This window comes from Myotis davidii, unplaced genomic scaffold, assembly GCF_000327345.1.
Source record: "Myotis davidii unplaced genomic scaffold, ASM32734v1 scaffold1, whole genome shotgun sequence".
NCBI classification, from domain to species: Eukaryota; Metazoa; Chordata; class Mammalia; order Chiroptera; family Vespertilionidae; genus Myotis; species Myotis davidii.
In genome coordinates this window covers 9673215-9684924 of record NW_006294681.1, presented here as the reverse complement: position 1 = coordinate 9684924, position 11710 = coordinate 9673215, and the positions used below count along the sequence as shown (strand labels likewise).

At 41.3% G+C, this 11710-nt stretch overlaps 1 protein-coding gene across 1 annotated transcript in view; it reads left to right on the top strand.

Moving 5' to 3' along the window:
- NOV (nephroblastoma overexpressed) overlaps positions 1 to 7005 on the top strand; it is a 7722-nt gene extending 717 nt beyond the window's left edge. The window contains exons 3-5 of the mRNA XM_015567410.1: positions 776 to 1137; positions 2532 to 2746; positions 5458 to 7005. Of these exons, the coding sequence (XP_015422896.1) occupies positions 776 to 1137; positions 2532 to 2746; positions 5458 to 5754 (874 nt within the window). The 3' untranslated portion in view covers positions 5755 to 7005. The remainder of the gene's footprint in view (positions 1 to 775; positions 1138 to 2531; positions 2747 to 5457) is intronic.
- Positions 7006 to 11710: the final 4705 nt, after the last annotated feature.

Below are 11710 nucleotides of genomic sequence, written 5' to 3'. Positions count from 1 at the left end.
GCTCCCGAAGCCAGAGGTGAGAAGCGCTCAATCACTTGCCTCCCTAGAGAAGAATCGAGATGGATGGGGAGCAGAGCAGAGTTAGGGGCCAGTGAAGTCGTTTTCTTTGGACATGTCCAGGGGGTGATGGACGCTAGGGCTCACTCACTGGCTCCCAGCTCCCCCATTGCAGTCCAGTAGGTTCGTTTTCAAACCTGTGATTGTCCTATTTGAGCCAAAGCCCACCCCCCCAAGTCTCCTGGGATGACTATGTAACCCCTCTCCTGGGCTGTGAGTAACAAAAGGCAGGTGGCCAGCCGGTGCAGGCTGGTGAAACTTAATTAATTGGGCATCAGTTTTCCACGTGGTGCACCATGTAGTTGGAGGCTGGCCCTGCCTCTCTGGATTAGAGGCTTGGAATAGCCCCCGAGCTCATAATGATTTTTTGTGCTGGAATGCCAAGGAATTCTAACTCTCTGCCCAATGTGACCAGTTAACCTATTTGGAGAACATGCGTGCTTCTTTCTTTCTTCCTTCCTTCCCTTTTTAATTCTAAGCTGCTGGCTGAGGAGAATCTGAGGAGTTTCTTGCAAAGTAACTTTAGCATTGGGAACATGGCTACAGGACCTTGCGAGGGTCATTTCTCAGCTGTACACCTCTTTCCTCATCCATAAAATGAGTGGCAGGGCTGGATGGCCTTGAAGCCTCTTTCTTGCTCAGGGAAGAGGATATCTCTTCTCTGGAGATGGATTAAAAAAAAAACAAAACAGGCTCTCTCAACCAGACAATGAACAACTTGGGCTTTGAACACGTGCTGCAAATCTTATGTGGCGTCGTCAAGGCATTGTGACTTTGTTTTTCTCTCTCCCCTTCCCTCTCTGCCCTGCTTCCCTGCTATTCTAGCGATCGAGGGAGATAACTGTGTGTTCGACGGGGTCATTTACCAAAGTGGAGAAACCTTTCAGCCCAGCTGCAAATACCAGTGCACCTGCCAAGACGGGCAGATTGGCTGCGTGCCTCGCTGTGATGAGGACCTGCTACTACCCCAACCTGACTGCCCGGTTCCAAGAAAAGTTGAAGTGCCCGGGGAGTGCTGCGAAAAGTGGATCTGTGACGCAAATGACACGGAGGCGTTAGGGGACCTGCACGCCCTTCCAGGTGAGAAACTCGGACTCCCTGAAGGTGATCACAGCACAGGATACAGGTGGGCAGAAGCATGAGTGATTTGCAATGAGAAACTGGCCTCCATTTCTGGGCATTCAGCTGTGGATTCCAGATTGCCCACTGAGACCAACACACCAGGGCTTGGAGTCCTAGCCGAGTGAGTGAAGTATGTAGTTTCTCCTAAAGAGAACCTGCTCAGTTCAGTGGTTCTTTCCAGCAGTGGGATTGATTTGGTCTTATTGCAAGACTACTCTGTATATTTTAGTCCATCTACTTGACCTTTAGTCACATTACAATGATACAAGTAAAAAAAAAAAAATCACTCCCTTTTGTGGATTCTGCACACTAGCTGTGCATTCTCAAAACCAGCCTCCCTAAAGAATGCTACTCATCACTGGACAGGTGTCACAGAGAAATGCTACCTTTCCAGATGCTACAGGAAAGGTCAAGTGACACTTCAGGATCTTGGTTTTGCTTTGCTTTTTGTTTCCCCTTATAAAGGAAATAGTTTCGGGTAGGGAGAGAAACTCAAGAGCCAATAAAGTATATTTTAGAAGCCATTCATCAGCCAGATTATATCTACTGGTGGTATGCAGACATTATTAGCCATGCCTTGCAGATAGGAACCATGTCGAAGAGAAGACATGCCCCAAGTCATGATATGAAGTGTTGAGACAGAACTTTTCATAATCAAAGTCCAAGTGTCTATATCCCATAATCCAAATCTCCAGGTCCACCTCTCTAAGGCAAATTATTGCTTTCATCACAATTTTGAGTTGTTTGGTTCTACTTACTCATCCAATTAAAAATTTAGCATGATCCTTTTTCTGTAAGAAATCACATATTGAAACACTGTAATTTATGGAATGGTCATTGATGCTAAACTGTCCTATATTCTTAAAATTCCTAAGCTTCTTTTTTTTTTAATCCTCACCTAAGGATATATTTTTTATTGATTTTAGAGAGAGAAGAAGGGAGAGAGAGGGGCTGAGAGCGAAACATGGATCGGTTGCCTGCTGTTTGATCCTGACCAGGGATCAAACCAACAACCTGGGTATGTGCCCTCACCGAAATCGAACCTGCAAACTTCTGGTGTACAGGAAGATGCTCCAACCAACGGAGCCACCCGGCCAGGACCCTGAGACTTAAGGACAAGTTAAACAGTCATTCCACAAAGATTTCCTAAATGCCTACAATGAGCCAGGCATTGTGCAACCTGTTAGGGGTTTATAAGTAGAGTAATCCATTCTGTCCCTGAAAACACCTGAGTTTTAGGAGGCACAGAATTGGCTGAGACCTTCTATGCGATGATGATGGACAGAACCACTGTGATCCTCATGTTTTACTCTGCCTGGTTGTCTTTTTTTAATTATTATTATTTCTCATAGCCTACAGGACAGAAACCACTCTAGGAGTTGCAGTCTCTGATTCAAGTATCAACTGCATTGAACAGACCACAGAGTGGAGCGCATGTTCCAAGAGCTGTGGCATGGGCTTCTCCACCCAGGTCACCAACAGGAATCCGCAGTGCGAGATGGTGAAGCGGACTCGGCTCTGTATGGTGCGACCCTGTGAACAGGAGCACAGGCAACCAACAGATAAGGTAGGTGGCGGCCTGGCCTCATTGGAGTCCAGGCTTTAGAAAAATGACTGCCACATTAGTTGACAAGAGATCAGCTCTAGCTGGGAATTAACCCCAGGGAAAAGGCAGAGAGGTTCCTGAAGTGAGTGAGTTTACCTTCTTTTATTTTTTCTCTTTAATGTATTGAAATACCCCAGGCAGCTCACAGCAGGCTCACAGGTAAAGAAGGAGGGGCCGGACAATTATCATAATGTCCCCAATTGAGAAGGGTATGGCAAAGCTCATTCCACTCCTGGAAAACACTGGCTCCTCAATTGCCAAGGGAAGCTGATTTTAGAGAGGGCATTTCACCCCTTGAATTCAATCAACCGAGTAGGAATTATAGCTGCCTTATTCACCACTCCATTCCCAGCATTCTGCCTGGTCCACCGTGTGTGCTTGATAAAGCACTGTTGATGAAGAAGTGAATGGCTGTCTGGGAATTATTTTCAGTATTTTAAAAAGCTTAGTGGAACTAGTACATTTGCCAGCATAAGGCTGTATATGCCAAATAAAATAGAACATTTCTTTCCTTTTTTGCTGGTATTATATCAACTCAGTGTGTTAACGCTGAGTACAAGGCATGCAGATCAGAAGCTTGGATTGCTTCCGGATGACCTCACAGTCCTTGTTACCAGAGCCCTAGATAAATGCAGTACCCCCAAATTAAACTATTATATGGACCCTTGGACAAACCTACGGCCAAAATAAAATAGTCTCTAGCAATGAAAGATTTACATATCTCTGGAGCCAGCTAGCCTGGCTTTAAATCCTGGCTTCTCACACCAGCTAGCCGTGGGCTCTTAGGCAATTTTCTTAACTTCTAAGCCTCCATTCCTTCCCCCATATAATAGGGTCATTGACAGTACTTACTTCAAAGGTATCATGAGGATTAAATAGAATGAATTAGCAAAGCTCTGGACATAGGTTACTCTGTTAACATTAGGCATCATTATTTAAATTTCTATTTTTTTGCTAAAATAAGAGTCTCTAGTAGTTGCATTCATTATATGGCTGCTGAGCTATATGACTTTTTAAGGTCCATCCTAACTTTGTTTCTTTCATCAATTTAGAAATAACACCTAGAGATTCCTTATCCCTAAAATTATATGCACTACCCTACACATAGGGGAATTCTAACATACATGTAACATGGCCATGCAGGTTCACCCACAAAGTAGTCTTTTTCTATCTCTCTGTTTCTCTTACTCTCTCTCTCTTTCACACACACACACACACACATATATACACAAAGGGATATTGCTGCCCTTGTATTTTTTTGTGGTTGTTGGCAAGAATATATGCCAAATATTAAATATAAAAAAGAAAGAAACAAGAGGACCTTAAGTATTTTCAGACACACTAACTTCTTTATTAATAATATTTTCCATATCATGCTTCTTACTGTTTCTTTAACCAAAATTTGTTTTCTTGCATCCAGTTTAATATTGGGAGATATTATGTTTAAAATATTTTATGGTAAATATATTTTTAAAGATTCCAGGAATGTATCTAGAATTTAGGAAAATACTAGCATCATAATTGTTACTTCCTTATCGAGAGATTCTTAAGTGGGAGATAGTGCTTCTCAAAGTGTGGCCCGCAGATCAGCAGCAGCATCTAAGAACTCATTAGAATGCAAATTATTGGGGTCCCCATCAGACCTACTGAGTCAGAAACTCTGGGTGTAAGACCCAACAATCTGTGGTTTTGCAAAACCTCCAGATGACTTTGATGCACACAGAAGTTTGAGAGGCACTAATTTCATAAAATTCCAAGTCTCATCACCCCACAATCTGTGGGCTGTGCCAAGGAAGGTCAAGAGCAGTAGAGAATTGTGGCAATTTAGTAAGTGAAGAAATCTGAGTAGGAAATAAACATATTATCAATTCCTTGCTGAAGTATCAATATCAGGATTCTTCATCAACAATTACTAATGGAATATTCAATTAATTCTCCACTTATTTCGCCTTCATGGAAAATAGCCATACGGTAGAAGAAGTGGGCATTGCATCAGACAAGTTCAATTACTGGATATTTTCTGATCACTTTAGCTCCTTGAGATTTTATTTATTTATCTCTAAAACTTGGGCAATTGTTCTTTACATTATCTACTATTCCTAGTATGAATAAATGTTGTTGCTAAGGTTAATGTGAGTTAACGTTTGCAAAATGTTTGAAACATTAGTGGACTTGCAATAATGGCAAATTTATTCTCTTTTGCTTTATAACACCTAAGAATGCATTTAGCTATAAGCAACACCAAACCCTGTTATAGTGGCTTAATAATATCGGTTTCTTTATCATACATATGCTTTTACTCTTAGTTTACCACCAAGATCAAAAGACGACTGTGCAAAATGGGGCACAGTTTCCACATTCTAGGTAGGAAGGAAAATGAATGCAGAAAGCAATAAAGAACAGTTTCTGTCTGAAGAGCAAAGAATTTCCCAGAATCCCGTGGCTTGCGTGTCATTGGCCAGAACTTTGTCACAAGGCCGTCCTAAGCTCCCAGATATTCTGGGAAAGCACTTTTAGCTGACCACGCTGCCCACACAAAATTAATGTCCTGTTAGCAAAAAATAAAGAGCAATGGATATTGGGCAGGCAACTAGCAAGTTAATCCATACCCCTAAAATGGTCCTGGGAGGAAGAGTCACCATCCATGCATCACTCCCTTGCTTCTTTCTCAGAAAGGAAAAAAGTGTCTGCGCACCACGAAGTCCCTCAAAGCCATCCACCTGCAGTTCAAGAACTGCACGAGCCTGCATACCTACAAGCCCAGGTACTGTGGAGTCTGCAGCGATGGCCGGTGCTGCACCCCTCACAACACCAAAACCATCCAGGTGGAGTTCCAGTGCTCCCCGGGGCACATCATCAAGAAGCCAATGATGGTCATTGGGACCTGCACCTGTCACAACAACTGTCCTCACAACAACGAGGCTTTCCTCCAAGAGTTAAAGCCGAGCACCAGCCGAGGGAAAATGTAACCTGGGTCCCTGGAGAAGCCCACCTACAGAGGCAAACCGTAGCTGTTGCGTGACCCATCTTCAAAAGAATATAAGAAAAATCGCGAGAATTATGATTTTGCCCCTGAGTCCTATGTATTTTCTGTGGTCATATGAGGTCAGTTCTAGCTGTCTTTTTATTGTTTTTAATGGACAATATGATTAACTGTAAACTTGGAATCAAGGAAAACTCAGGATAGTGCTTAGAGATGACTTACTGTTCTGTGGTGTTTACTGCGAATGAAAACGTCTATAAGTTTAAGAAATCAGACATAGGTTTGACTGTGTAGACTGTATCACATCACACTCATCTTCTTTGGTTATATATTCGTGCAAGTTCAAGAAGATGTCCCTGTCAGGAATGACCCAGGCAAGTCCAGCATCAGACTGACCATGTCATCATACAATTATTTCGCCACATATTGAGGTTTGACTTGAGGGGTCTCCGCTGAGCTCTTTTTGTGTAGCTCAGCTCTGAACTTCCAAGTCAAGATCCGGGAAACATAGAGCTCTTCAACTTGAAATCCAGAGTCTATTAGTTTTGTGTTTAGTTGTAAACTAGGAAACGAGCTGTCTCTACAGTAATACAATGTTATAGTTAGTTAAATGGACTGGTATCATAAACTTGCTCCATGTCAGACAAATTGACTCCTTTCCAATAGAAAGAAGCTGAACAGAAAACTCCCCCTAATACAGAGATGACAATGACTGGACCTCACCTGCCCCCCTACATTTGTATATGCTGCAGGCTTCTGGGGCCCATAGTGTTTTCATTCAGAAGAAGCAGACCCTGTCAGCAGAGATCCTCTCATCTCATTGATGAGTAAACTGAGGGCCAAAACACCTGATTACAACCTTGGATGACATTCAAATGTGCTTGTAGTGAAACTTTAAAACAGAAGAACAAAGCCGACATACGTGGGATGGTACAGGAGCACACATTTTATGGGAGTTTAGAATTTATTGTAGACCTGCCCGTAACTTATCCTTGGGCCCTACTTATGCAAACTCACAAACAAGATATGGGTGCATACATACTTCCATCTAAGTTGTCAGGCTACAAGATAGATTGCAAACTTAAATGCATACATTCGCCTAATGTCACCAGATGTGTTCAACTTTTCTCCTTAAAAAGTATTTATATAAATATAAATTATACATTTTTAAAATATTCTTTTTACTTTCTCTACTTGTCAGATAGCACTAAATAAACATGATCTTATCAATGTGTGACTCTGCTATTACTTTGTGCTTCTAAGTTGTTTATTAGAAATATAAACTAAATGAAAATGTACAAATTAAATCAGATACCAAGCACCGAAAGCAATGTGGATATATTTAGATGAAGTTACAACTTCTCACCATGAGGGAAATGAAAGATAGCTCTTCTTGAGTTAGGTGTTCTCTACTGCCCAGGCCTCAAATATTCTCCACAATGTTTACCCAAACTAACGACTCAGGTACTGATAGTTTCTTCTAGACCAGTGGTTCTCAACCTTGGCTACGCATTAGAATCACCTGGGAATCTTTTTAAAATCCTGATTTCTGGGCCTCATCCTCCGGAAATTCGGTTTCTTTGTTCTGGAGTAGGGCCACAATGACAGTAACAAAGAAACAGAATTTCCAGAGGACAAGGCCCAGAAATCAGGATTTTAAAAAGATTCCCAGGTGATTCTAATGTGCAGCCAAGGTTGAGAACCACTGTTCTATCTCTAGACAATCTACTAGACACTTCTATATATTAAAAATTGAACTTCTTGCCCTGGTGGGTGTGGCTCAGTTGGGTAAGTGTCATCCCATACATCAAGAGGTCACCAATTCAATTCCCTATCAGAATGCCTGGGCTGTGGGCTCGATCCCCAGTAAGGGAGTATGCAGGAGGCATCCAATCCATGTTAACTTCTCACATCAGTGTTTCTCTCTTTTCTCCCTCTCCCTCTCTCACTAAAATCAATAATATTTTTAAATTTTTTTTTTTAAATTTGAACTTCTTGTTGGGCCAATCAAAACTCACCTTTCTGGCTTCTTTCATTCAGTTAAATGCTCCTGATTATGAAGCTTAGACCACCAGCATTATCTTGAGCAGCCTCCTCTTGCTGTGTGGCCATAAAAGCATATCTCCAGGGGTGATGCAGACCAGCAAGGCGAACAGGGCTGTGTGAGAGTCAGAGGTGGCGTAAGCTTTATGTTTTACAGTTTATAGCTGATGCTGTGGATGTATACTTATTCTTCCATAATTTTAAAAAAGTTTTCCTCTTCCCAACTTCATTCCCCTATCTCAGCTTCCTTCCCACACATCTCTTTAGCTTGTTTCTTTGTCCTTTAAGATAGTTTGGAAAGCCAATTGGAATTCACAGGAAGTTATCAAGGGGAGCTAACCCATATGGTGGCATCCTTTGTGCTGAGAACTTGACCTTCATTATATTGTTTATTTTGCACAACAGTCTTATGAAGTAGGTTCTCCTCCCCACATTACAGTTGAGAAATCTTTGCAAAGTTTAAAAATAAATGGTTAAAAGAAGCTGGTGGGTCTAGGACCCAGATCAATTTACTTTGGCTTAATTAAGCTACCACATGGATTCATACAAATATTATCTATCTGCAAGGCTGTGCAATATCGTCAGTAATGGCAAAACGGAACTTCCCCAGGTGCAGCAATAGAGATTGGCTACATAAATTCTAGTACATCTATTATGATGAAGAACAAAGAACCCTTTAAAATAAAAATGTCAGAAAATAGTTACCCTCAAAAAGGTAAGAATTACGAAAAGAGTGATTTGATTTTGTTCAAAAGTATCTATGAGAATGAATAAAAAGAGAAGTGCAACAAAATATTATTAGTGATTATGTCAAGTTGACCTTATTTCTTTTTTGTGTGATTTTTATTTTTTTACTAACTTTGCAACTAAGAATATACTACCTTTATAACCAGGGTGGGGAAGTAAGGCTGACTTCACATATCCCTTTAAGCACAGTTCTCCTCACACTTCTACTCAGGCTGAATTGACTGCTCCTTCCAGCATCCAAAACATTTATTAATTCATTCATTTTGTTCATTCGAAACATGCTCACTGACAGCTCTTGTGTGCCTAGCATTGTTTTAGGTCCTGAGAATATAGCCATAAAAAAAAACACCACAATAAAATCAATGTCACCATTTCTCCCTGGAATTTACACTGTTGGCAAAGACAGGCAAAAAGCAGTAAACAAAAAAAAATCAAGATAAATATCAAATAACAATAAATAAACTCTAGGAAGATCATTAAAACAGGGGCGATCTAATAGAGAATGTCTCGGGAACTAATTTAGCTCAAGGTGCTCAAGGAGGTTCTTTATGAAGAGGCAATATTTCATATTGGACCTGAAAGACCACCATAAGGAGAAAGAATCTTCCAGGAAGAGGTAACAGTTAATGGAAAAAAGTGTCAACTATAAGTTTGTAGCTTCATTAAAGATCTGTGTGCTGGAGCCTTATATGAGGGATGGTGAGAAAGGGCTCAAACACATAGGTCTTGCTTTTATATTGTACTTCTCACACTATTTTAGAATTGATTCCTTTTTTTTAGGATTTTTAATTGATTTTTAGAGAGGATGGGAGAAGGAGAAAGAGAGAGAAACATAAATGTGAGAGTGAAACATCCATCTGCTGCCTCCTGCACACCCCCTCACTGGTGATTGGCCAGGACTACAATTGATGCAACCTCTGACTGGCCAGGACTACAATTGATGCTTTAAATCCAAGTGCACTAAGCAACTTGAGACCAACTTTTGACCTTCTTTGTATCTGTCGCAGTACCTGACACACAGTAGGACCCCGCTGTCTACCTGTTGAATGGATGAATACATAAATAAAGGGAAGAATGAATGGATTGTGAATTGACCAAACACAAAACATTCTTTGAAATAAATGTTAAGCTTTGAAATTATCATTTCCATTAGCATTATCCTTATGATTTTCATTATCACTATCACTTGTAGAGCAATCCCCACTCTTTCACACACACACACACACACACACACACACACACACACACACACTCCTGAAATTGTAATTAAAGATGGTTGAAAATGTGATCTGATCTACCAATACCTGCTAAGTTCAGAATGTCCTAGTAATACAGCAAGAATAACAACATTTACTGAGCAGAGGTTAGAGCTGCAGAAAGAGCTTTTCAAGCCTGGGGTTGAGTACTGGGCCTATTCTTTCCCAACTGTGAGACACTGGGCAACTTTCACACAACCTCTGAGCCTCGGTTCCACACCTGTAAAGTGAGACCATAATATTGAAAGAGTGACCAAATGCCTTCCCTAGTTTGTCCTGGCCTGAGAGTGTCCCTAGGACTCAGGAATTTCAGTTGTAAAATTAGGATAGTTCCAGGCAACCAGGGGCAAGTTGGTCACTTTAAGAATCAACCATAGCCTGGCCAGCATTGCTCAGTGGTTGAGTGTTGTTGACCTATGAACCAGGAGGTCACAGTTCGATTCCTGTTCAGGGCACTTGCCTGGGTTGTGGGCTCCATCCCCAGGAGTGGGTGTGCGGGAGGCAGCTGATCAATGATTCTCTCTCATCATTGATGTTTCTATTTCTCTCTGCCTCTCCCTTCTTCTCTGAAATCAATACAAATATTTTTTTAAAGAATCAACCACATAGTATTGTGAATTAACATATATTCATAAGCACTTGACTATGCCAGGCACATACTAGGCCTGCAGATAACAGATATTAATATAATAAGAATCCAGTAGGGCCAAGCAATGCCCCTTCTTCTATGCATGTCATGCTCAGAGGCAGACATTATTTTGACCTCATTTTTACAGGAAAAGGCAAAGAGACTCAAAAACTCTGATGACCTATTAAGGAGACAGTGAATGAAGGAGCTGGGATTCAAACCCCGGGTCTGCCTGAGCTCAGAGCCAAAGCACTTTCCTTTCCACAGTGCCACAGCGCTGCAGCCAAGTATATTTTCAGCAACCAAAACAATTCCAACCATTTTCATTTTCCCAAACGATACATGTTCTCTTTTAGAAACAGCATTGCAAAGCTGTGAGATTGCTGAGATCATTCTGTGAATGTGAAATCTTGAAAGCACTTAATTGCGGTTTAGAGATAAGGCACACTTCATTGAAAATTATTTGGGGAATTTTCTTTTCTTTTGCCAGCCAAGGACTCGATTCAACAATGTGACAAGGCCATCTTTAACGATGCAAGGAAATAAAACGTCACACTCTTATCTGTGCTTGATGAGACTATCAATACAGCATTTGGTGGAGATTTCTGGGCAGCATTAGATTTCTCTCTGTGTTTCCTTGTAGGCAGGTACACCTTGTCACGCTTCTGAGTGGGTTTCACTCCAACATGTTCAATATCCTAAGTCAAATCATCAAACAGTACATCTTTTTGGCTGTGTGCTGTTGAGCTTAGTCTGAAGATTCGTTGTTGTTGGAAATATATTCCCCTTAACCACACCGTGTGGTCCTTACAGGCAGTGCCATGCTGTCTGGACCACGGAAGGATCACCAAATTCAACTACCACTTCAATAACACAGCTGGCGCATGCTGAACTCGGTGATGAAGAATTTTCTGCAACCGTCCAGTTGAGGACTGTGAATTACTGTTACACTAAGCCAGGTGTTCCAGGAATAACCTGAAATTACAAAGGGTATGGGTAGCAATGTTGTATCATTCTTCCTAAAGGATGTGTAGGGTGTGTATCTTGCCCCTTAAGGCAAAAACAAAAGGAAGGTCTAAGTTTCAGCCCAGGTTGCTCTACAAAAGAATATACAGTTCCATTCAAAGGGCAGAGTTCCACAGAATGAATGGCCCACCGGTTCTACCGAAAGGAGCCTGAAAATAAGTTTTTTCTAATCCAAGAAGGGGATGGTGCTAGGACTTATATTTTATTAGCAAAAGCTAATCAGGCTCTGCTGGTAGCATAGA